This window comes from Bos indicus, chromosome 22, assembly GCF_029378745.1.
Source record: "Bos indicus isolate NIAB-ARS_2022 breed Sahiwal x Tharparkar chromosome 22, NIAB-ARS_B.indTharparkar_mat_pri_1.0, whole genome shotgun sequence".
Taxonomy (NCBI): Eukaryota; Metazoa; Chordata; class Mammalia; order Artiodactyla; family Bovidae; genus Bos; species Bos indicus.
The window spans coordinates 35,080,068-35,104,065 of record NC_091781.1 but is presented as its reverse complement, the minus strand read 5'-3'; the positions used below and the strand labels follow the sequence as shown (position 1 = coordinate 35,104,065).

The 23,998-nt window shown below is 40.2% G+C and overlaps 1 protein-coding gene across 8 annotated transcripts in view; it reads left to right on the top strand.

Annotated features, from left to right (window-relative positions):
- Positions 1 to 23,998, top strand: part of SLC25A26 (solute carrier family 25 member 26) — a 154,767-nt gene that overhangs the window by 10,238 nt on the left and 120,531 nt on the right. For 6 of the 8 annotated variants that reach the window (XM_070776348.1, XM_070776346.1, XM_070776345.1 and 3 more), the window contains 2 exons: positions 20,266 to 20,370; positions 21,664 to 21,711. The exons of 1 other annotated variant lie outside the window; for it this stretch is intronic. In XM_070776348.1, coding sequence (XP_070632449.1) covers positions 20,266 to 20,370; positions 21,664 to 21,711 — 153 coding nt within the window. The remainder of the gene's footprint in view (positions 1 to 20,265; positions 20,371 to 21,663; positions 21,712 to 23,998) is intronic. One more of the 8 variants, XM_070776347.1, reaches the window with a different exon arrangement.

Here is a 23,998-nt window from a genome sequence, read left to right as displayed (position 1 = left end):
GACCATAGAAGATTTGAACACAGTGACAGGAATGGTCTAATGGATGTGTAAGGAGTTCTGCACCTAATTGCTAAAGATTATTTTTTTAAGTGTACTTGGAAGCTTTAATAAACATCTCTCCTTGAAGAGAATGTTGAAAGAAGTTAGCTCAAAAGACATTAAATTCACAGAAGTGTTTTATATAAAACTTACTTTTGATATTGGTTTACAAATAATTTTGTAGAACGCAAGCCAACTCTGGATTTAAAGTTGTATTAATAATTTACTGAATTTATAAATGTGATAGGACTAACAATATGTTAATTTTTGGAGTAGAGTTAGAAACACCTTTAGGAAGCTAACGAAACCTGTGGTTGTCTCTCCAGTAAGTTGCACTTGTGCACAGTTTGTGTACAGTTTCTGGGGATTTTCGTTCCCCCCACTCTTACCCAAAGTAAAGACTCCAGGACTTGAGTTCTGCCTGAAAATTAGTCTGCCATTTAAAAGCAATTTATATTTAATTAAATAAATCTTTTAACTTATTATCCCTGGCTTACGTTTTTGTGCTCATGTTCTGACATTAGAACCCATTTTATGCAGTTATTTTCACGTATATATACTAAAGAACAGCAAACAGTGTGAGAGAGTTGGATTGTCTCTCAGCTTGTAAAAATTCTGTCCTTCTGACTTCTGTTGCCGCTGTTTTAGAATTGCCTGTTACTTTGATTTAGTTTAAATATATTCTTGTAAACTCAACACTTGGCTTATATTTTGTAGTATGTTCTGAGAGCAAGCATTAAAAAGAACTTGGCTTCTTTTTTTTTCATTTCACATAGGACCATTGTGCTTGAAACTTGATTTGCCATGTTGGAGGGTAGACTTTCGGGTTATAAAAATTCTCTTAGACTTACCAAAATTATATAAAGCGTTAAAATCAAATCGGGCAAAGGAGAGCTGTTAGGTTAGTCAGATTAATGGTATAATATTTGATCTGTAGAAAATATTGTATTCTAATATGTTAGTATCTGTAAATGTTTTTTTTTTTTTAAACTGGAACCTTTTAAATGTAATATTCTATGTGTGAACTGTTGGGCAAAAGAGATGAATTGAGTAGGCTTCAGAGTTAGAAAATAAGTGTCTGTAAGACTGGAAATAAATAATTCTAGGATAGTTTTCTCTGTATTGTGTCTCATAGTGTTTGCATGGTCCTTAAGGTAGTAAAGCCTTGTGTCAGATGCCTTTTTATAGCCTCTGTGGTGCCAGGAGAACCTTAAGATGAGAACTGATCAGCAGCAGGTATATAGACTGAGGATTTCACTGGTGAAACATGGCTTGATGTTGACTTTGATTTTAAATTCAGTTTAGTATGGTAAAAAGTTTATTCCATTTATGGAGTTTGTGAAGTGTTTTTCTTGTGCGCCTGTGATCTTTCGACTTTCTTGATAAACTCCTAAAGGTGGTCAGTGTCAATGTTCCCAGCACGTGTGCCTGCTGCCTTTCTGTTTTAGTCATTTGCTTCTGTTTCATAGAGCATCGACTTTCGGTTTCAGATTCAGCCAAGTGTGGTCGCTGCAGGAGAAGGAACCAGATGCATTTAGGAGAAACAAATAGGTGAAATAAAAAAGAACAGAATATAAAAAACACGTATAGCTGTCAGTGGTCAGAAAGGTGTAAAGAGACCTAGAGAAAATCAGATACAGTTTAGTGCAGTCCTTGTTCTGTAATGCATTTGTGCTGATATAAGATAGTTACGGTTGCAAACGGATGCCTTACAAACAATACTGTATATTTGTTGGCATTAAGTGTGTCCAGTTACTTTGTTGTAGTGATGATAAGTGTGTGAAACTTAGAAACAAGCGAGCACTGCTGTGGTAACCATTCCCTATAGTAGCAGGTTGATTAAAAGTTAATGACAAATCAATAAAACTATAATTACAACCTTCTACCTTATGTTTGTAATTTGGAATACAGTAAAATTGATCAAATAAGATTTAATATGTAACAACAGCAAGAAGAGTCCCATTTGTGCCATTTTTATTAGGAGGTTTGCTGTACCAAATCTCTAAATCCCTGTCTCAATTATTTTATGGCTCAGTTTTCATCAGACACAGAAAAAGCCCTGTAAGAAGTAAATAGAATCTGTAATTAGACCAGAAGGCTTGGGGTGGGTTTACTTTAGTATAACAGATGCTATGACATTGCAGTGGTAATGATTTTTTTTTAACTTTAGAATTTGACTTTTCTTGGGTCTTATTGTACTTATGGCCTTAGTCAATATTGTTTTCAGAAATGAAAGAACATTAAAGTTTCTTGGCTGTTGAAAGCAGCCCCTGTGCTTTAACGTGCTCACGGGTGATGTGTGTGGATGGGGTAGATTTTTCTTTTCAGTCCCGTTCCAGCTTGGGATTGAGAAAGCTAGGAACACAGTGATACCATGTTTTCTTTTTCCTTTTTTTTTTTCTGGCCACAATAGGTGGCATGTGGGATCTTAGTTCCCTGACCACGGATTGATCCTGGGTCCCCTGCAGTGAAAGCATAGAGTCCTAACTATTGGACTGCCAGGCAATGCCCAGTGATACCGTTTTCTGAAGTACTTCTAACAGTACTTCTCCACATAGTAATATGGCCCAGGGAGCACTGACTTTAGAATCAGTTGCCTGGGCATCAGTTTACAAATGAAGTTTTTGGGAAGTGACGCTGTGGGTCCTGCATTTTCAGCACGATTCCTAGATGGTTGTGGAGTTCAGTGATATTTAAGCACGACTGATGAAGGACTATCAAAAATTTAAATATATAACCCAGTCGTAAATATTTTTACTGAGTTGACGTGGCAGTCATGTGTCTAAGAATACTCAGCAGGTATGGAGCACACTGATCAAAAGCGTGATTCCTTTTGTCTTCCTCAGAATTCCATATTTTTTGGCCTACTGAAAAATCTTAGTTTATTAGACTGGTTAGTTTTTGAGGGTGGCAGTGTATTCACACGTGGAGATTTTGAAGTCAGAGTGAGCATTTCATGCAGCATTTTCAAGGCCAGTCCTGCCTGGAAGAGCCTTGAAAGTGAAAGTAGTGTAGGCTGTAATTTGCTACTGTAGCAACTGACAAGGTCAGTGGAGCTACTTCCTACAGTAGTCATTCCAGGGGTTTGTTGAATGTCAGATATGGGTTAAGCACATCATTTTTATTCAGCTTCACCACTAAATTGGCTGCTTAGAGGATTAGATGCATTGTTGTCAGGAGTGTTACCGGCTACACAGCACAGTTGTATGTGTTACTTATTATTTTATATTTTCCCTCAGTGGGGATTTAAGCTGTTTTTGATTATGTTGTTCATAGCATGTTTTAAAGTGCTTTTCATGATGTTTACTGACCTTTTTTAAGAAGAACCACTGAGCAAAAAAATAGAAAGGTTGATAAATTTTGAAATATGTTTCATCTTTTGAAATGATCATGAAAGGTTTTGAATATCCATAAATTAATAGAGATGCACTCTCATTTGAAATTGTGTTAGCAGTTTGTTAGACTCCTGTGCAGTTGTGTAATCAAGTTATGGACGATAAGCTGAGTGGAAAATAAGATGGGCGTCACTGAAGTGCAGGATTGCTGTCAAGTCAGGAGGAAGCTCGCGGGAATGCTGCAGGTGAAAATACCTGTGTGTGTTAAGATGCTTGAAGGCAGGAGTGTACAGACAGTGCTGGGAAGTTTGTTAGACAATTAGAAGCTGCAGCCGTACTGTTAGATACCCAGCCACACTCTCTCAGGCACTTTGTTTTTTGATGAATCTGAGCACATGCCTCTTCCAAGGGGGCTTTTTGCCCTGTTCTGTCTGTTCATTTTCCAGTGGGCTGGGGAACCTTTCTACTTTAGAAACATTAAGTACATAAGGCAGACTTGATAATTCCTCTTTCTTCTTTTAAAAAAACTTATATATGGGGCTTCCCAGGTGGCACTAGTGGTAAAGAACCTACTGCCAATCACTTCTTGGCCTTCTGGCTAAGAGCAAGTGAAGAACCTACCTGCCAGTGCAAGAGACGTAAGAGACTCAGGTTAAATCCCTCGGTGGGGAAGATCCCTTGGAGGAGGGCATGGTAACCCACCTCAGTATTCTTGCTTGAAGAATCCCATGTGGAGGGGCTTGGCGGGCTATATGTCCATAGGGTTGCAAAGAGTTGGATATGACTGAAGCGACTTAGCACGCACATGCATTTATTTATTTGGCTGTGCTGGGTCCTTGGTGCTGTGTGGGCTTTTCTCTCATTGTGAAGACTGGGGGCTACTCTTCCTTGCAGCGTGTGGGCTTTTCAGTGCGATATCTTCTTGTTGCAGGCATGGGCTCTAGAGCCCAGGTTCATTAGTTGTGGCACACAGCCTTAGTTGCTCCACAGCATATGGGATCTTCTTGCACTAGGGCTTGAACCCCTGTGTCCTGCATTAGCAGGCAGATTCTTTACCACTGAGCCACCAGGGAAGTCCCGTAAGTCCTTCTTAAGAACACGAAAGAATAAGAATTATAGAAAGAATTGTCTCCAGATTTGTAAGAAGAACCACCTTCCTATTGCTTTCCCTTTTGCTATCCTTTCCTCATTTGGACTTCTTCATTTCCTTTATCTCAGCTGCTTTTGTTCAGCTCCTCTTAGTTTCCTCCACCACTTTTGTTATCCCGACTTTGCAGTGTGGATTTAGACCTGAAGAAGGCCTCAGTGTGTTTTTGGCAGTGAGGATAAAATACTTCCTTTAGAGGCTTGCAGTGAAGACATGCAGATGGACATGGAAGCGTGGATGCACAGTAAAGGGGTCCAGGTATTTTAGGGGAAATGAATTCGAGTGGATGGATGGGTGTTGGGTCAGGAAAGGCCTCAGAGAATAGCTTGTCCTTGAGCTGGTTTTAGAGGATGATGGTGAGGTGGGCTGGTACAGGGAAGGCTCTCGAACTCAGGCAAAGCCCTTGTTAGAGGATGCTTGCAAGTTCCACATGGCTCACAGATGGGACTACACCATCCTGGAGGGCCCTGCCTGCTATGCTGAGGAGTTATTGGCTGTTACGCTTTGAAGGTTTGAGCAGAGCACCTTAGGGTTGGTGGTTTAAGAGCAGCCTCCGGCAGCAGTGTGGAAGTGGGCATGGTGTGTGAATGGAGGCGAGGAGACTTGTACAAATCTCAAGGAGAGAGAGCTGATCAGAGTCCCTGTTGAGGCAGGGCGTGGGATGCAGAAGGAGAAGGTGAGTTCATGAGAACCCAGGTGGGGTCTGTCTTTGGAAAGCCTCTCCTGCAGCATTCCTTCAGCGCGATTCCTCATGGGGGCCTTTGCTAGCTTGTTGTGGCTGTGTTGTGTGTGTGCTTGAGCTCGTCTCAGTCTCCTGAGCTCTGCTCAGAAGCACACCCCAGCTCTTCAGCTGTCCCAGCCTTCTGAGCCTGAGCTGAGCGTGGAAAGGGGAGGAAGCAGAAGGGGAGAGAGGGCAGGGCCTGGCATAACCCCCATGTGGCGATGATCCTGCTGGTAGTTATTCATTTAAAGAATCAGCGTGGATGTGCTGAGAGATTGTTCCTGGTGGCTCTTGTCAAGGAGCTGCTTACACACCATTCCACTGCTTTCTTTATGGCTTCTTTCTCCAACAGATTTTGGACTTTCTGTTGTATGGACTTTTTTCTCCCTAATGTGATAGGCAGCATTCATTCAAGTGGTGTTGACTCATGACCTTGGCCAGTGTGTTTTACTGATTATCTTATGAAGTTTGTGTGGGGTGGTGGGGGAGCTCTGTGTTGGCTTTTTATTTAAGAGCAGTGTCAGTTTATGCTGCCCATATTAAGCTCAGCTTTATAGAAATGATGGGTATGATTTTCATATAGGATAATGAAGTTGAAGAATCTGACTTAAACTACAGAATTTATAGATACTTGAAGTGCCTATTATTTATCTAGTACTGTGATTGGGGCTAAGAAGCATAGAATAAGAAATTTTGACCCCTGTCCTTGAGGGATATATAAAGAAGTTGGATACATTTACTAGGTAGGTAGAGACTATTTTGAGGGCCTCTGTAAGGAGGCAGAGTATGGATCATGAGCTGTCAAGTTACAGAGATCAGGGTTGGAATTGTGTCTTTATTTGTGTATTTACTCTGTGTCTGCAGATCATTTACAGGGCTTCCCCGGTGGCTAAGCAGTAAAGAATCCGCCTGCAGTGCAGGAGACACGGGTTCGATTCCTGGGGTGGGATGATCCTCTGGAGGAGAGGGCATGGCAACCCACTCCAGTATTCTTGACTGGAGAATCCCGTGGACAGAGGAGTCTGGTGGGCTGCAGTGCATGGGTTCTCAAAGAGTGACTGAAGCTACCGAGCACACATGCACGCAGGCCGTTTACACAACCTTACTGAGCTGTTGTTTTCCTTATCCAGAAAAATTGGGTTAACGCTACCCCACTCAGAGTTCTTGTAAAGCTTAAGTGATACAACACTTCTAAAATGCTCAGCATAGTGTCTGATAATGTAAAATGTTTATTAAAAATTGGTTCGGCACATTCTTAGACTTTTACAGATTTGTGAAGGCTGTCAGTTCCAGAAAACAAAGAAATTGAAATTCAAAGACATATAGCGATGTACTCAAGGTTTTCCAGCTGCTGTGGAAAATAAAATACCATTGCTAAGTGAATAGTTAAACACATATTAGACCTTCAATTTCTACTTTTTATATCTTTTAAAAGTGGCAGAACTGGAGATGGATGCTGTTTTACTTGGGTAATGTCCCTGGTGGCTTAGATGGTAAAGCGTCTGCCCACAATGTGGGAGACCCGGGTTCGATCCCTGGGTTGGGAAGATCCCCTGGAGAAGGAAATGGCAACCCACTCCAGTACTCTTGCCTAGAAAATTCCATGCATGGAGGAGCCTGGTGGGTTACAGTCCATGGGGTCACAAAGAGTTGGACAAAACTGAGCGACTACACGAAGAACTTGAGTCATTGGAAGTTTACTTCTGAGTTCTGTGAGATTTTATAAACAACTTCTGGACACAGGGCCTAAAAGATATAATTATTTTTGTTGAGAGGACTCTTAACTTTTTGTGTAGAGTCTGGATTATCAAGTTTGTTAGTTTTGTCAGGGAAGAGAAGACATATATGTAAAAAAAATCTCTCTTTATGCTCATTGGCTCTTTGTATATGTGTAAAGAGGCTTATAAGGAGGAAAGGCATAGTGAACTTACACCTCAGTATCAGTGGATATAATTTAAACTCTAAGGGAGATATTGGGCTTCCCTGTGGCTCAGACAGTAAAGAATCCGCCTGCAGTGCAGGAGCCCTGGCTTCAGTCCCTGCATTGGGAAGGTCTGGAGGAGGGCACGGCAGCCCATTCCAGTGTTCTTGCCTGGAGAATTCCGTGGACAGAGGAGCCTGGCTGGACAGTCCATGGAGTCACAAAACAGTCAGACATGACTGAGGGACTTAAGCACAAGGAAGGTATAGTAGGATTTATCAATTGCTTTTTCTGTTTTATCAACAACTGTGATTCCATTTATAACCAGAAGATGGCAGAATTGACAAGCAGATGAACTGTGCTGCTGAGTCACTTCAGTCGTGTCCGACTCTGTGAGACCCCAGAGACAGCAGCCTACCAGGCTCCTCCATCCCTGGGATTCTCCAGGCAAGAACACTGGAGTGGGTTGCTATTTCCTTCTCCAAGGAAATGGCAGGGGTTTTAAATTTAAATGGTGGTGTCAAAAAAGGTAGTGTTAGATATTCTTAATTTGAAAACTTGTTTTCTAGAAAGAATTTTGGGAACATAGAATAAAATACAAGTAAATAAACTGCTTTAAAAATTTTTTGGGGGTGCCCTGAATTCTCATTTTCTGTGTGTCTCTTTGTCTCTGTTTCTCTCTCATTAACTTGCCACTTGGAGTTTACTGTGCAAAGTCTAAAGCTGATTTTTTGTTGTTGCTCAGTCACTAAGTCGTGTCTGACTCTTTGTGACCCCATGGACTGCAGCACGGTAGACTTCCCTGTCCTTCACTATCTCCTGGAGTTTGCTCAAACTCATGTGCATTGAGTCGATGATGCCATCCAACCATCTTATCCTCTGTTGACCCCTTCTCCTCCTGCCCTCAATCTTTCCCAGCATCAGAGTCTCTTTCAGTGAGTTGGGTCTCTGCATCAGGTGGCCAAAGTATTGGAGCTTTAGCATCAGTCCTTCCAGTGAATATTCACGGTTGTTTTCCTTTAGGATTGACTGGTTTGATCTCCCTGCTGAGGAACTCTCAAGAGTTTTCTCCAGCACCACAGTTTGAAAGCAGCTTTACTTCGTGATTAAACTTCGATTGGCTCAGTTTTTAAGTTTCTGTTGAACTTATTATGGCTGGTTTAAACATGAAGAATTAGCTGATAATTAAACCTGGAACCTTTAAGTTCATTAGCTGCTTGTAAATATGATATATATTTAATGAAAAATCTGCATCAGTCTTCCAAGGCAATAAAAAAGCAAAACTAAACAAATGGGACCTATCAAACTTAGAAGCTTTTGCACAGCAAAGTGAAAGTGTACGTTGCTCAGTCTTGTCCAACTCTTTGTGACCCCGTGGACTGTAGTCCGCCAGGCTTCTCTGTCCATGGAATTCTCCAGGCAAGAATACTGGAGTAGATTGCCATTACTTTCTCCAGGGGATCTTCCCGACCCAGGGATCGAACCCGGGTCTCTTGCATTGCAGGTGGATTCTTTACCGTCTGAGCCACCAAAGGAAATCATAAACAAAACAAAAAAGCTTCCTGTGGACTTGGAGGAACTATTTGCAAACAGTGTGACTGACAAGAGCTTAATTTCCAAAATACACACACAGTTCATATAGCTCAATAACCAAACAACAAAAAAAACGGCAATCAGAAAATAGACAGAAGACCTAAATAGACATTTCTCCAAAGACGACATCCAGTTGATCAGTAGGCACATGAAAAGATGCTTGGCATTTTTAATTATTAGAGAAATGCAAATGAAAACATCAGTGAGGTATTACCTCACACTGGTCAGAATGACTATCATCAAAAAGTCTGCAAATAGTAAATGCTGGAGAGGGGTAGAGAGAAGGGAACCCTACTACGCTCTTGGTAGGAATGTAAATTGGTGCACCCATTATGGAAAAAGAGTAAGGCAGTTCCTTAGAAAACTGAAAATAGAGTTGCCACACGGTCCAGCAGTCCTACTCTTGGGCATATATCTGGAGAAAACTATAATTCAAAAAAATACATAAACCCCAGTGTTCATAGCATCACTCTAGTAGCCACGATGTAGAATCAACCTAAATGTCCATGTCCATCAACAGATGAATGAATAAAGATGTATACATATATGTACATATAAATGTATGTATTATGTATAATACCATAAAGAACTGTGGTGCTGGGGAAGACTCCTGGGAAAGATTGAGGGCAGAAGGAGAAGAGGGCGTCACAGGACGAGATGGCTGGATGGCATCTTTGATGCAGTGAACATGAACTTGGCAAACTTCGGGAGATGGTGAGGGACAGGGAGGCCTGGTGTGCTGTAGTCCATGGGGTCCCAAAGAGTTGGACATGACTGGGCAATTGAATAACACACACAGTGGAATATTACTTAGCCATAAAAATGAAATAATGCCATTTGCAGCAACATGGTGGACCTAGAGAATATCATATAAGTCAAGTCAGAAAAGATAAGATAATATCACTTATATGTCTTATGATCCAGCAATCCCACTGCTGGGCATACACACTGAGGAAACCAGAAGTGAAAGAGACATGTGTACCCCAGTGTTCATCGCAGCACTGTTTATAATAGCCAGGACATGGAAGCAACCTAGATGCCCATCAGCAGATGAATGGATAAGAAAGCTATGGTACATATACACAATGGAGTATTACTCAGCCATTAAAAAGAACACATTTGAATCAGTTCTAATGAGGTGGATGAAACTGGAGCCTATTATACAGAGTGAAGTAAACCAGAAGGAAAAACACCAATACAGTATACTAATGCATGTATATGGAATTTAGGAAGATGGTAACAATAACCCTGTGTACAAGACAGCAAAAGAGACACTGATGTATAGAACAGTCTTTTGGACTCTGTGGGAGAGGGAGAGGGTGGGAAGATTTCGGAGAATGGCATTGAAACATGTATAATAATCATGTATGAAACGAGTCGCCAGTCCAGGTTCAATGCACGATACTGGATGCTTGGGGCTGGTGCACTGGGACGACCCAGAGGGAGGGTATGGGGAGGGAGGAAGGAGGAGGGTTCAGGATGGGGAGCACGTGTATACCTGTGGCGGATTCATTTCGATGTTTGGCAAAACTAATACAATATTGTAAAGTTTAAAAAAAAAAAAAAGTTATTTACAAAACAGAAACAGACATAGACAACAAACTTAGAGTTACCAAAGGGAAAAGGATGAAGAGATAACTTAGGAGCTGGGGGTTAGCAGATACAAACAACTATATATAAAATAAACGGCAAGGACCTATTGTATAGCACAGGGACCAATATGCAGTGTCTTATAATAAACTATGATGGAAAAGAATCTGATAAAGGAGATGTATATAAAACTGAATCACTTTGCTGTAGCCGAAAGTAATATAACATTGTAAATCAATTATACTTCAATGAAAAAATTCTGGAGATGATAATCAAAAGATTTGGATTTTACCCTTGCTTCCTAGGGCATGTAGTTCCCTGACCTTCATTAACTTCTGTCTCAGATTGATTTATATGTTAAATACTGACATAATTAGCTTCTAATATGAAATTAATATTTCATATTGGAGAGTGAAAAGTTGGCTTAAAGCTCAACATTCAGAAAACGAAGATCATGGCATCTGGTCCCATCAGTTCATGGGAAATAGATGGGGAAACAGTGGAAACAATGTCAGACTTTATTTTTGGGGGCTCCAAAATCACTGCAGGTGGTGACTGCAGCCGTGAAATTAAAAGACGCTTACTCCTTGGAAGAAAAGTTATGACCAACCTTGATAACATATTGGAAAGCAGAGACATTACTTTGCCAACAAAGGTCCATCTAGTCAAGGCTATGGTTTTTCCTGTGGTCATGTATGGATGTGAGAGTTGGACTGTGAAGAAGGCTGAGCACCGAAGAATTGATGCTTTTGAACTGTGGTGTTGGAGAAGACTCTTGTGAGTCCCTTGGACTGCAAGGAGATCCAACCAGTCCATTCTGAAGGAGATCAGCCCTGGGATTTCCTTGGAAGGAATGATGCTGAAGCTGAAACTCCAGTATTTTGGCCACCTCATACGAAGAGTTGACTCATTGGGAAAGACTCTGATGCTGGGAGGGATTGGGGGCAAGAGGAGAAGGGGACGACAGAGGATGAGATGGTTGGATGGCATCACTGACTCGATGGACGTGAGTCTGGGTGAACTCCGGGAGTTGGTGATGGACAGGGAGGCCTGGCGTGCTGCGATTCATGGGGTTGCAAAGAGTTGGACATGACTGAGCAACTGAACTGATGAAATTAATATTTTTAGGCCATTTATTAAGTTTCCTATGGAAAAGTCTTAAGTCAGGTATTTTTTTGTGGTGTGTAAACTGTGTTGAAATAGTTGGGTAAAAGATAGTGTTAATACAAGTTACTGTGGATGATACCCAGCAAGTTCGAAGAGGGTTTCAAGAGTGAGAGGTTAGGGGTGAGACTGTTAATGACTGGCAAATGATGTGTGGAGGTGTGGGGCTTGGGTAGGGCAATGAAAGAACCAGGGTGTTCTAGCAGCTTCTGTCTTCTCTTTTCCTCTGCCTTCACTCGTTTTACCTAATATCAGACCGATGTTAACTGTGATTTTCTTTCCTTTCATACACTTACTCTTAGGACTTGTAGTTTTGCATCTTGGTGTTCCATGAATACTAAAAGATATTCTGCTCCCCATTTCAAAAATAAAAACATATTAGAAGAGTTTTTATTTATGTCAACAAAAGAAAAGTCTTGGTAGCAACTTTCATGTTTTTGTAATCATTCTCAATCTGAAGTTCATCAGAGTTTTGGTATATTAAATTCCCCTGAGGTCAGTATTGCATTTGAACATTGATTAAAAAAAAAAAGTGAGACATGTATTTTCTTTATGAAAAGCCTTATTTGTCTTGTCTTTTGATAGAGCTTTAACATATACAACATTTTGGGGTTTAATGAAAATGTCACCGTCCCTGTGTCATGGATTCACACTGAACCCCAGGCGCCTGCGGAAAGGATGCTGTGAAGAATGGATATACCCCAAGACCCTCAGACGACATTGCCTTTATTTCCTTTCATGCAGCCATGAGGCTGTAACATGTTTTTGTTCCTGTGCAGTGAAATACTCTGTTGTGGCTCAGATTCAAATCTAAGAAAGTTCAGAGTTAATAGAAAACCAAATGGAAGGCCAGGGAGCTGCCGAAGGAAATAGAAGCATTACGTTGTGGCCTCTTTGGCCAAAATTGCCGTGCCAGGGAAGTCAGGAAGCCATGCTGGGTGCTTTGTACCTCTTCTGTTAGTTAGATTGTTTTTCGTCTGAGAACCTTTACAGAATTTCTCTTCTGCTGCTGTATTTTTAAGAAATAAAAATCAACATAAGAACATGGAGGGTTATGAAGCATGAAGTTCCATAAATATTTATGCTGAGGCACAAAAGTGGACAATTCCTATTTTCTTGACATATTGGGGTCGTATTTCACTCTTGACCTCTTGAGTTGAAAAATACAAGGAGTTAGTGTACCCTTTTCTTTCTTTTCTCTTTCTTATTTATTTTTCATTTCTATAATGAGTTTTAGATGCTGGGAACTGCCCTGTAAGGTTCATGTAAGTTTCAGTGGACTTTATTTTCTATCCTGGCTTATAAATATGGCTTTAGAAGTTTGCACTCTTACCAAAAATAACATAATTTATATCCAGTTTTAGTTAGTCGTAAGCTATTTAATGTGTGTGTGTGTTAAAATTGAAACTAAATGTTCTTTTTGTCAGGGCTAATAAGTAGGATTGTTTGTAAAAGCATATTTTAAGTAGTCTTCTAATTTTATTTTGTTCCTCACTTAAAATGTTTAGTTCAAAACAAATGTTTTTGCCCTTTGAAATTATGTTAAAGAAACTTATGAAGTAATTATACATGTTCATTGTGGAGAATTTAGAAAATGCAAGTGGGCAGAAAAGGCGAAAAATCACCTGTAATCCCACTCGGTTTTTTCTATTCTTTTTGTAACTATTGATACATATAAAAATAGTCTATTCAGTTCAAAGGAAAAAAATGTATTTAGAAAATTCTGAAGTATTGGTAATGTTTTTCTGTGGAAATGATTAATTTTTGGCATTGCCCCTTTTCTTGGGTAGTTTTATTTACTTTCTACATAATACCAAAAAATGGTAGATGCAGTTTTGTCAATTAAACCTAAAATCAACTTGGAAAAAAATAAACTAGAGCATTTCCTGTCCCCTCTCCCACCCCTGTTGATTCCAGTTGATTAGTAAATTTAATGCATGTTTTTGCCCTCAGATTATTTATGTTTAGTATGAGAGAAAGCAGTATATTTTCAAAAACTGTATGGCATAAGTTAAGTGAAAAATTTTCAATTGAAATTTTTTTTGGGGGGATGAGAATAGTCAGGAAATAGTTTATTTGGAGAATAAAGAGAATTTTTTGAGCTTAAAAAAGAGTATGATGGGCAAAAATTAAGAATTATAGAAATCAAAGCCTAAAAGGGTATGATGAAGATTTCTAGTACAAGTCAAATGAAAAGCTAGACCCCAGAAGGCGATGGGAATGCTTGAGAGTTCACTGACACAGCTGGGACCACTGACTAAGTCTGAAGCTCTTCACCCAGCCCACTGCTCATCCCCTCCTGGAGCCAAGTCCTGAATGAACAGCCCAGTTTGGATGCAGAATGGCACCCTGTGCTGAAGGCAGCGCAATTAGAGGGATGGTGCCCCCGTGGTGCAGGCATGTGCTTGGGCCCCTGGCTCTATCTTTTTCATAGTCTCGGGGGTTTTCACATGTCATCCCATTTCTTTCCTAAATTGTCAACTTCTGCCTTGCTGTTACAACTTTCCCTCATCCTATGTACAGATATTTTTACCATCCTAAACTCTCTCTCCTAATGTCTCCCCCAGCTTTCTTTAGGAGTTGTCCACACTTGCCCATCTCTATCTCTGAATCACTTGTGAATTCACTGTAATTCAGTGTGAATTCACTCTCCTGGCCCAGCTCTCCACTGGAACCATTCTTGGGACCTTCACTAATCCTAATGTGTGCACTGGTTGAGACTCGTGACCCATTATTCTGGAAATCTCCCTCTGAGACTTCTGGTCCCCTTGACTGTCAGCTGTCGAGTAGCATTCTTGGTTGCTTGCAGTTGAAATTCATCTTGGCTATCGTGTGAGAAAAAAGGTTGGTGTTCAGAAAGTTGGCAGACATTGCTGCTTTCTCTTTCTCCCTTGGTTTGCTTTGAGTGGCAATGTCTCTAACCGTTTTCTTGATCTACATATTCTTAGCCTTCCTAAAAGGGGGTGGCCATGTCACACAGTGATGGCCAAGTGGATTCCCACTAGGGGGCATCTGAAAAAAAAAAAAAAAAAAGACCTTTTCTTCTTGCCTGGAATCCAGTTGTGTGACCGGGTCATGCTGGAGGATATTTGAGTCACATTACTCATGAGGCAGCAAGCCTGTGGATAAAAGGCCAGTACGCCAGCGCTGGCAGAAAGGAAAGAGAAAGAGCATGGATTCTAGCTCACTTTGTAGAAGTTCTGCACTAAATGTTGACCAAAATACTTGTTAGGTGACAACTTAACGTCATTTATTACCCAAGCCACTAGTTGGTGTTTTGCTGCTTTATCCAAAAGAGATTCTGCAATTGACTCAGAACACTGTTTGATGGCTCTTAGAATAGATGGAAGACTGGAAAATGAGGGAAATGAATGGGAAGGGAAGCCATGGCAAGGACCACAATCAGGCCTGTACCTTAGGGTCAGTGCAGTTAGGATGCTGTCCCCGGCACTGCCCCTGGACCCTGGACCTTGGATGTTGCTCTCCCGGTAGCCCCAGAACAGTACTGCCCAACAGAAAGATCCTATAAGACAATGGTGTAATTTTACATTTTCTAGTAAGCACATTAGAAAAGTGAAAAATAAAAAGCTAGCTGGATGATTTTAATACAAGTTCTCAATCCACACGTATCCAGAGTATTAACCTTTCAGCATGTAATCAGTATAAAAGAATTATTAATGGGATAGCTTACATTATTTTTTGACACTAAGACGTTCAGCATCCTTTGTGTGTTTTGTGTTTACAGCAGCTTTCAGTTGCATTTGTAGCTTGGCCAGTGCTCTGTAGCCTCACGTGGCTGGTGGCTAGGATTGGCCAGTGTCGCTCAGGATGCAAACCCTCGGGTGGGAGTAACTGACAAGTGAAGCCTAAGTTGGGGACATGGCCAGGGAGAAGAGTGACTGACACCTTTTGTTTTCTTCAGTAGGGGAGCCTCTCACATGTGAGAATTGAAAACCGGGCAGCCACAGAAGACCGGTGTTCACTGCAGCAGTTTTTTCCTTCTCATATGTCTGATCAAGTCTTTTTGTTTGCTTTATAAGAATGGGTATTCCTTGGGATTCCGTTCTTGACCTTTTGACCTTCCCCTTTTGCCTTTTAGGTAATTTAATTCACTCTCTTGGTTCCAGCTATACCACTTAATGCTGATGATTTCTATGTCTGTATCTCTAGCCCTGTTACTTTCTAGTTTTAGTCAGATACTAATTTCTTGACCAGATAGAGCCCCTTACATGTGTCACAGACTTCTCAACATGTCGCAGGCTAAACTCTAAACCTGTTTTCCTCCTCTGACCCCTGGTCTCATTTAACAGCACCACTATATTGACCTCTTATCAGTCACCAGTTCCTTTCCTTTAACTCCTGACTCAGATTTCTTCTTCTATGAACTATATTCATGTCCTGGTATCGTCTACAGAACTGTTGTAGCCCTCTTAGAGCTTGTCTTTTGCTTTCTTTTTGTCTTTCCTCTTTGCCTCTTACCATTCTCTCTCATCTTCCAAGTATTCTCCTACCTGCTGCAGCCAGAGTGATGTCCCTAAAGCACACACAGGTTATCATTCTTCTGCCTAAACTTTGTGTATTTTATGTATTTTTTTAATTGAAACACAGTTGATGTAAAGTATTATGTAAGTTACAGGTGTATAATACAATAGTTTACAACTTTTAAAGATTATACTCCACTTATTGTAAATTATTGGCTGTGTTCCCTCTTTTGGACAGTTTATCCTCTCGCTTATTTTTTCCTTGTACCTTATTTTATATCTGATAGTTTGTACCGCTTAATCCCCTGCCACTGTAACTCCCCTCCCCAACTCCTTCTCCCCATTAGTAACTACTCAGTTATTCTGTATCTGCGGGTCTGCTTCCTTGTGTCATAGTCACTGGTTCATCGTATTTGTTTTTTTTAGATTCCACATGTAAGTGATATCATACTGTACTTGTCTTTCTCTGTTTCACTTCACTCAATGTAATGCCCTCCAAGTCCGTCTATGTTGCCGCTGCAGATCCTCTGCCTAAGCTTTTCCAGTTGTTCCCATTGTCTGTGCATTGAAGTCCAACCTCTTTGTGTGGCACACAGGGCCTCCTTGCTTGGCCATCTGTTCAGTCTTCTGACCTTGAACTTGAAGTTTTGGTGGTATGGAACGGGTTGGGTGAGCACACACTGGAAGCTAAGGTGACTCTGTTGCCCAGAACACCTGCTTCACACTTGTGTGCTTTTCTGTTTCCACTCCCCATCATGCCCTTTTTACTTTTCTTCGCCAGCTAATTCTTGCGCATTTGGAAGGTTCTCTGAAGGCAGAATATCTGACAGTTTTCGTTTTCCCCCAGTCTGGAAGTTGGACTAAATACCCCTCCTTTCCATTTGCTATGGTACTTATCTCTGCCTCTGGGAAGTTTTATTCTATTTCTTGCCATGTATTGTTGAAACTGTTTGTTATGTGACTGTGGGTACTTTGAGGTCAGGGCAGCTTCTTAGTCTTCTTTACCAGCCAGTTTCTTGCGCCATATCTGGCTCCATCCATTTTTATTGAACTGAATCAGTAAATTTGAAAGGAGGCTATGGGTGGAAAGATAAACTGGCCCAAATTGCAAATAGCTTTGCAGACAAAAAGCATTCAAGTGATTGATGAATGAAGAAAAACAAGGTAGTTATATTGTTTTGTAAGTCTTGTCAGTTTGGGGAGAAAAATGACGTGAGTTCATTAATCCTTTGTTATCCCTCTTATAGCAGTTAGAGTGCATCCACATAAAGTACTGTTACTTCGGAGCTATGTTTCAGAGGGGATATGGCCATGTTAGCTGACTCTGTGACGTCTAGAATCACATCACATACCATCTCTGTTCCTTGTGTCCTGGGGATGCTGAGACCTACATCTGTTCTGTTTGTGCTTTGCTTTTGTTGAGGTGAATATGAAGGAAGGATTTGGTAGTGTTTATGCCTAGAGTAGGGGTTGGCAAACCATTGCCTATTTTTATAAATAAAGTTTTATTGGAACACAGTTGCACCATTCACATATGGATTACTATCTTTGGCTGTTTTTGTGTTCCCACAGCGTAGTTCAACTGTAGTGACAGAGATTGTGTGGCTTGCAAAGTCTAAAATATTTACTGTTTGATTGTTTATATAAAAAGTTTGAGGAGAAGGCAATGGCAACCCACTCCAGTACTCTTGCCTGGAAAATCCCATGGACAGAGGAACCTGGTAGGCTGCAGTCCATGGGGTCGCACGGAGTTGGACACGACTGAAGCGACTTAGGAGCAGCACGCAGTTATAAGCATAATGTAGATGGATCCTAAACTACATATCATGTGTAATTCATAAATGCGATTGTGCTTACATAAAGAAATGATCCTCTTAAGTGTAGAATTAATGGACTTTTAGATATGCAGATGACACCACCCTTATGGCAGAAAGTGAAGAGGAACTAGAAAGCCTCTTGATGAAAGTGAAAGAGGAGAGTGAAAAAGTTGGCTTACAGCTCACCATTCAGAAAACTAAGATCATGGCCTCTGGTCCCATCAGTTCATGGGAAATAGATGGGGAAACAGCGTCAGACTTTAATTTTTTGGGCTCCAAAATCACTGCAGATTGTGATTGCAGCCATGAAATTAAAAGACGCTTACTCCTTGGAAGGAAAGTTATGACCAACCTAGATAACGTATTAAAAAGCAGAGACATTACTTTGCCAACAAAGATCCATCTAGTCAAGGCTATGGTTTTTCCAGTTGTCATGTATGGATATGAAAGTTGGACTGTGAAGAAAGCTGAGTGCCGAAGAATTGATGCTTTTGAGCTGTGGTGTTGGAGAAGACTCTTGAGAGTGAGTCCCTTGGACTGCAAGGAGATCCAACCAGTCCATTCTAAAGGAGATCAGTCCTGGGTGTCCATTGGAAGGAATGATGCTAAAGCTGAAACTCCAGTACTTTGGCCACCTCAAGTGAAGAGTTGACTCACTGGAAAAGACTCTGATGTTGGGAGGGATTGGGGGCAGGAGGAGAAGGGGACGACAGAGGATGAGATGGCTGGATGGCATCACCAACTCGATGGACATAAGTTTGGTTGAACTCCGAGAGTTGGTGATGGACAGGGGTGCCTGGCATGCTGCAATTCATGGGGTTGCAAAGAGTCAGACACGACTAAGTGACTGAACTGAACTGAACTGACAAAATATCCTTTCTGTGTTGGTGCTTGTATTTAAGACTGTAAACATCATCAGCTTTTGCACAGTTAATGTCTCTATTAGACTCGTTAAAAAAGTATCTTCTATGGTTAATAAAATGTAAAGACTGCACCTGCAAAAAAAAAAAAAAAGTTTGCTGATTTGTACCTTTGTCATTGCTGTTATTTAGTCAGCAAGTTGTGTCCAACTCTTTGCGACCCCATGGTCTATAGCCCAGCAGGCTTCTCTGTCAGTGGGATTTCCCAGGCATGAATAGTGTGGATTGGGTTGTCATTTCCTTCTCCAGTGGATCTTCCTGACCCAGGGATTGAACCCAAGTCTCGTGCATTGGCAGGCAGAGTCTTCGCTGCTGAACCACTGGGGAAGCCCAGTTTGTACCTTAATATTAACAGCTACTTAATATTAGAAAGACAAAGCCTTATATAATACCCAAATTGGGTAGTAATCTCAAATTGGGAATTAGGAGACTGAAGATTGAAAATGGCAAGTATCCTATTTGATGGTATTGTTTTCTTAAATTTTTTGTTTTTGTTTCCATTTTGCTCCATGTGTTATGAAGAAAAAGTGTCCACATTTTTTATTGTGCCTCATATATATGAAGTGCATATTCTGAAAGTTTTAAAATTAATTTCCTCAACCGTGTACAAAACACTGAACACCAGAGTCAGGTGTGTGAATTCCAAGTTGGAGAAAAAAATTTGTATCCTTGGCAGACTGCTTGGTCTGTGGAGGCTTAAATATAGGACTTCCATTATAACAGTTTAAAATAACAGTTTATGTGTCTCCCTCCCTGTTCCCTGCTGCCTTCTGTCCTCCAGTGGGCAGAGTCCCTTCTGATATGACCAGTTCTTTATTGTTAACTGTTCCTCTAAAGATAAGTGGGCTACTGAAAGCAGAGTCCTGGAAGTGTGAGATTGAGGTGCTGTGTAACTGACGCTGGCATGTTCCCAAGGGTGATGTTACAGTTATTTGTTGACTGGTCTAGTCAACAAATAGTATGGACCAGGCAGGACCTAAGTCTACTCAAATGCTAGAGCAGGGCCCAAGAGTGCCTGGGGTTACTCCTCCGCTGTTGAGTGGTGGGGAGGTCAGGGGTGCTGGAGCTGTGAACAGATTGAGGCTGGGAATGGAGTGGAATGGAAGATTGGGGTAATCAGCTGATTTTTCAGTCTTGCCTCTGTCATTGTGTATTACTCCAGTAAAGCTAAGGCACTTTGGATTCATTCATCAAGCAGACATGTTTGAAATGGCTGTCATGTGAACGCCAGAGGCCCTGCTAGGTGTTGGGAGTTCAGAATGAATACATGAGCTCCTTCCCATGGAGGGGTATATAGATGGGTGTGCTTGGAGCAGTGAGGCAGGAGGTGGGAGGATCCCCACAGAACAGTGCATATCCATTAATGCTCTGAGTATTTTAGGTTAAAAAAGAAACAAAAACAGAAAACCCTTTTGATGTCTTGCAGTGAACACTGTACATTATGCTTTTCTTTAATGGCATTTTTTGCTTATAAAAAATTTCCACTCTCATAACAATTTCTTTGTTTTAAGGATATAATTAAATTTATGTATTTTAGGTTGCCTGCCTGATTCGAGTTCCTTCTGAAGTAGTTAAGCAGAGGGCACAAGTATCTGCTTCTTCAGGAACATTTCACATTTTCTCTAACATCTTATGTCAAGAGGTGAGAATATGTGTTTTTTGTGGCTGCATCGGGTCTTAGCTGTAGCATGAGGGACCTAGTTCCCGGACTAGGGATCAAATCTGGGTCCCCTGAGTTGGGAGCACAGTCTTAGCCACTGGGCCACCAGGGGAGTCCTGAGAATATGTTTTTAAGCTCTCGTATTGAGGATATTTTATTGTAGCTGATAGGAATATTGTGGCCCTCATCCCAGGAGCCTTAGAGCTTAAGGCTAAATTTACTGTCCAATTATAGCAACTGTTGATGCTAATATTATCTTTGCCTTTCCATTGTTTTTCAATTTCTTATTTTCAATTTTATTTTTTTTTCAAATTTCTAAACAAATACACAATTAAGTATGTGTCCTACATTGTAATTGGCCTGTTGTTCTTTTAGAATCAGAAATAGAATAAATAGTGAATATATGAAGTGAATAAAGATGTATTGAAACATCACTACAGAATTTGAGGACCATGGAAGAGACCTGTGGTAATGGACTGATATAGTGACCCGCGTCATAATATTTATATATACTTGTAATTTGTCTTATGCTGGTTCATGTTAAACTGTGGGTCAGAAATCATGCTTGCTGACCATGTGACTGGGGACCATTGAGCTGCTTTTCTTTATAGTTTGTACAGAAGCCGACCCCCCCTCCCTGCCCACATCTTTTTTTTTTTTTTAATGGAAATCAATCTCATGAAAATTTCATTGAGTCCAGGTTTTAGGAGAGTTATTTTTAATGATCCCTCTGTCACCTTGATGAGGAGACATTGAGTATTTAATCGTGTGAATGAGATCAGTCCAGGGAACGGTTCCTGTTGAATCATGTGGGTAGTTAAATAGATCAAGGCTTGTCCAGAGGTATTTATCACTTTTGAGAGATTATTTATGAATTTATCATGTCTGATGATTGAAAATACAAAATATAAATATAATTTTGTTTTTATATGAAAGGATAGCATTCTGTGTGCATTTGCTTTTGAAAATACGTTTGTTTAAAGCATCTCAAGTATTTTTTTCCCCAAGAGATGAAATGTTGAAAACTAGTAAAGCTTAGTTGAATTGTAGTCAGCTTTGTTATTTTATTACAAATGATGTTCTCATTTGAAAGGAAGCTAACCTGAGCTTTGTGTACCTTAGGCCGGTTTAGCACCTTTAACCTCTTGGAGGATTGTCATACTGAATAACTTAAAACTCAAACTTTAGAAAAGGTTAATCTGCTTTATGCAGACTGTTGTTTAGAAGTCTCTGCTATTCTGACTTTCTGAGCTCTTGGCTTTTTATTTGTTTCAGGGCATCCAAGGATTATATCGAGGCTACAAAAGCACTGTTTTAAGAGAGGTAACTAGCTAAATTTCTAATATTGAAGTATGAGAGAATGATACGCTTTGTTCAATAAGTTTATTTGTAGAGACTGGTTTAAAAAATTACAAAGGGAAATTATCCATCACTGTGTAGTCTTTTTTGTTGTTGTTAGCTTAATTTTTAAGGCATGGGATTAAAAAACCAGTGTATTTTTTTTTTTGACTGGTCTGGCTGTTTGCGTGTGGGCTTTCTCGATTTGTGATGAGCTGGGGCTAGTGGTTGAGCAGGGCTTCATGCTGTGGTGGCCTCTGTTGATGAAAGAATGGAGCCCACTAGGGCACACGGGCTCCCTAGCGTTTGGGCTTCAGTAGTTGCAGCACATGGTCTTAATTGCCCCATGGCAGGTGAAAACTTCCTGGACCAGGGATCAAACCTGTGTTCCCTCCATTGGCAGGTGGATTCTTAACCACTGGACCACAGGGAAGTCCACTGTTATCTTGGTTCTTAAATCTGATGACTGGGTAGAATGAGTTGGTCCTGCTGAAAGAGCAACCCCAATGGTCAGAATGACCCATCCTATAGCTTCGTGTTTATCTAAGGTGGCTACATGGCCACCATAGCTGACACAGTAAGAAACAGCTACTAAGGGTAAGATGTCAAGTTAATTACTGTAATACACAAAATGAGAGAGAAAATGGTCATGAATGAAGCACTCTGGGAGACAAGGGTCTCAAAAGTCTGTTTTTATATGAAAAATTGTACAGTTAGCTCCTATCTTCCTGATGACAAAACACGATGTATTAGAAAGTTCGTTCTGGCCTGGCGTGCTGGCTGGCCCGAGATTCTCAGTGCAGTGTGCCTTGGAGCAAGCCTTCTAGCTTCGAAATTCTGAGGTTCAATATGTGGTCAGTGTCTTTTTTTCTTTGATTGAAAAAATCAAAGTATTTTAGTGTGTATATTACTGCAGAAAACATGTTTTAATTTTTCATGCACATACAAGAGGCAACTTTTTTTTTTGGTTTTTGTTGTTTTACTTTTTTTTATATGATTTTTTTAAGATGGAAGGATAATTGCTCTACAGTGTTGTATTGGCCTTTGCCATACAATGCAAATCAGTCATAACTCTATATATTCCCTCCCAGAAGAGGCTATTTTGAGGTTTAAAAGTTGACCTATAGATAAGGTGGCATATGGAATATAAGAGAAGTCTTTGTTTAGTTTGAGACATAAGTTGGTTTCTTTCTTTTTTTTTTTTTTAATGAGTTTAAATCGTACACTTTTTTTTTTTGAGGTATAATTGACAAATGAAATTATGAGACATTTGAAGTATATAGTGTGATGATTTGATATAGGTATACATTGGGAAAAGGATTAGAACATAATTTTCTACTAAAATGCAAAAGAGAATTCGCGTACCTCTCCTTGAATCCTTGTTTTCTGTTTGGATTTCCCTTGGATGCTAAAATGTTCTCATTTATAGAAATGTGTTTAATTTAAATACATATTGTTATAATTAGCAGAAAATTGAAATTCTTTGGAATCTGAATTTTGTTCCCAGGTAGTTTTTTATTTTGTCTTATTTGTTTGTTGTTAGTATAGATTACAATCTTCTTTATGAAACAGCAGCACTGTTACGTGTTATTTGAAGCTTTGATTTCTGTGAAGTAATAACCTTTAGTGCGGTGGCGGTGTTGATGTATATCTTTGAAAAACTTCTTTTGAAGGCAGACTGAATGTTTCAAAATTAAGTTATTTGTGTGAAGATGACTTCTGCCTTTCAAAATAACCATCTGCATTCTGTCCTTATTTTCTGACTCACTAAGCACTTGTTATTTACTCAGGTTTCACCTGGGTGCAGGAAAGAGAGGTGGGCAATAAATCTCTTTTTTATTTTTCTGTGAGATGCCGAATGAATGAATATTTACATGCCAGAGAATACTCATTGTGCATACAAACAAATAGGTAAAACATGGTTACAACTGCATTCTGTTCTTTTAAAAATTTGTTTTGACGTACGTCACGCTAGTAATTAATTTCTAGGCTGCAGTTCTTGCTAAAAGTGTGACCCTGCTGAGATGACTTTGTTTACTCAAAATGGCAGTGGTGTACTGAAAATATAATTGGGGTCTTCTGCATTATGCATTTTAATAAAAGATCTTTCAGAATTGATTTTAGTTGAGATATTGCTTTTGTACAGATTCTCAGAGAGAAAGAGAGAGGAGTTATTGCCAGATGAAACATAGCTTCTTCTCAAAATGAGAAAAATAAGAAGTGATGTATCTTCTTTAAACAAAATTTTTGCATTATAAATAGTTTCAGTTTT